This window comes from Nicotiana sylvestris, chromosome 9, assembly GCF_000393655.2.
Source record: "Nicotiana sylvestris chromosome 9, ASM39365v2, whole genome shotgun sequence".
NCBI lineage: Eukaryota > Viridiplantae > Streptophyta > Magnoliopsida > Solanales > Solanaceae > Nicotiana > Nicotiana sylvestris.
Genome location: NC_091065.1, coordinates 150,943,957 through 150,945,602, shown reverse-complemented (window position 1 = coordinate 150,945,602; position 1,646 = coordinate 150,943,957). Strand labels below are relative to the sequence as shown.

Below are 1,646 nucleotides of genomic sequence, written 5' to 3'. Positions count from 1 at the left end.
TAAACATGCTTAGAACTGCCATTGTACCAATCAACCTCTGTACCTCCTTCACACTTGTTAACTGATTCGAGATATCTTCGATGGATTTGATCTTGTAGGGGTTTACTTTGATTCCTCTTTGAGAGAGCAAAAATCCTAGGAACTTACCGGAACCAACTTCAAAGACGCATATCTACAGGTTGAGCTTCATGTTGTATTTTCTCAGAATGTCAAATATTTCTTGGAGATGTTTCAAATGATATCCTGCATTAAGAGACTCTTCCTTGACAAACCTTTTTCTAACCTCTATATCAGTTGTTTTTCCTGCCTTATCGAAGGGAAGTTAGGATCCAAACTCAACTTGCGGACATCCACTTCCAATGGAATACCTGAGTTCGGGGCTCAACCCCGTCCCTAAGTGAAATTTTCTTTCAAAGAATTTCTCGAACAAGGCCACTTGTTCGAGCTCTACTGCGGTTGATTTGGTCATATCTGTTTCCTCTGGTACCTGATAAAATTTCGATGAATTCTCTTCTTTATTATCTTCAATCGAGGTGGAAGAAGGCACCAGTTCATGTAATTGCTATTTACTCATTTCTTTGCCCTTGCTGCTAGATATGGTTACTGCGTTCATCTCCCTTACAGTCGGTTGATCTCCTTTGATCAGCTTAATCCCTTTCAGTAAGGGAAATTTCAACAGCTGAGGATATGTTGAAGGAACAACCTGCATTTCATGTATCCATGGCCTTCCAAGGATCATATTGTATCCCATGTCACCATCTACCACTTCGAACAGGGTGGTCTTCGTTATGCCTTCGGCATGTTTTGGAAGTAAGATCTCTCCTTGGGTCATTACACTTGTTAAGTTGAACCCGACCAAAAGCTTTGTTCTTGGAACTATGTTTCTAGTTAACTTTGCTTGCTCCAAAACTCTCCATTGTATGATGTTGGCTGAACATCCTGGATCAACCAACATACGTTTAATTTTAAAATCTAAAACATCTAGAGAAATTACCAGAGCATCATTGTGTGGTAGAAGAAGTCATCAACATCCTCTTCTGTAAAGGTGATGTTATCTTCCAAAACTTCTCGGATCCTCTTTTCATGAGTTACCAATATCTTTGTCTTATTTGCTACCAAAAACGTCACCCCATTTACGTCATCTCCACCAAAGATCATGTTTATCGTTATATGAGGTGACCTTGCAGCCGGTTTGATGGTTCTGCGACATCCCAAGTTTTCCCATAGTTGCTCTTAGCCTGGTCACTTAAAAACTCCCTGAGGTGATGTTCAACAATGTTGCTACCTCTTTACGAAGGTGCCGGTAGTCCCCAATACTGTGGTCGTGATTTCCATGGAACTCAAACCATAGATTAGGATCCCTTTAGCTAGGTTTCAGGAACCTAACTTCTTTAATATTCCTCATAACTGACATCTGTTATTCCAAGATGATGTTAAATTTGTAATTGGATAACCTAGGATATATTGAATCTCGGTACCCTGATACCTCTTTCTCCTGCAAAGATTTGTTACTTCGACAACGATCTGCCCTTCTATCGGAAGCATACCTATCCGAAGACTGAAAACCTTTATTAACTCGCCCATCGACCCTTTTATAAGGTTGAAAACAACCCCTATAGGACCTATGATCTACATCAAAATCACTT

The 1,646-nt window shown here is 40.1% G+C and overlaps 1 protein-coding gene across 1 annotated transcript; it reads right to left on the bottom strand.

Annotated features, from left to right (window-relative positions):
• Positions 1–562: 562 nt before the first annotated feature.
• LOC138878413 (uncharacterized) lies at positions 563–955 on the bottom strand. Its single transcript, XM_070158090.1, has one exon. It carries the CDS (start codon positions 953–955, stop codon positions 563–565), a length of 393 nt encoding a protein of 130 aa, XP_070014191.1.
• Between the last annotated feature and the right edge of the window lie 691 nt (positions 956–1,646).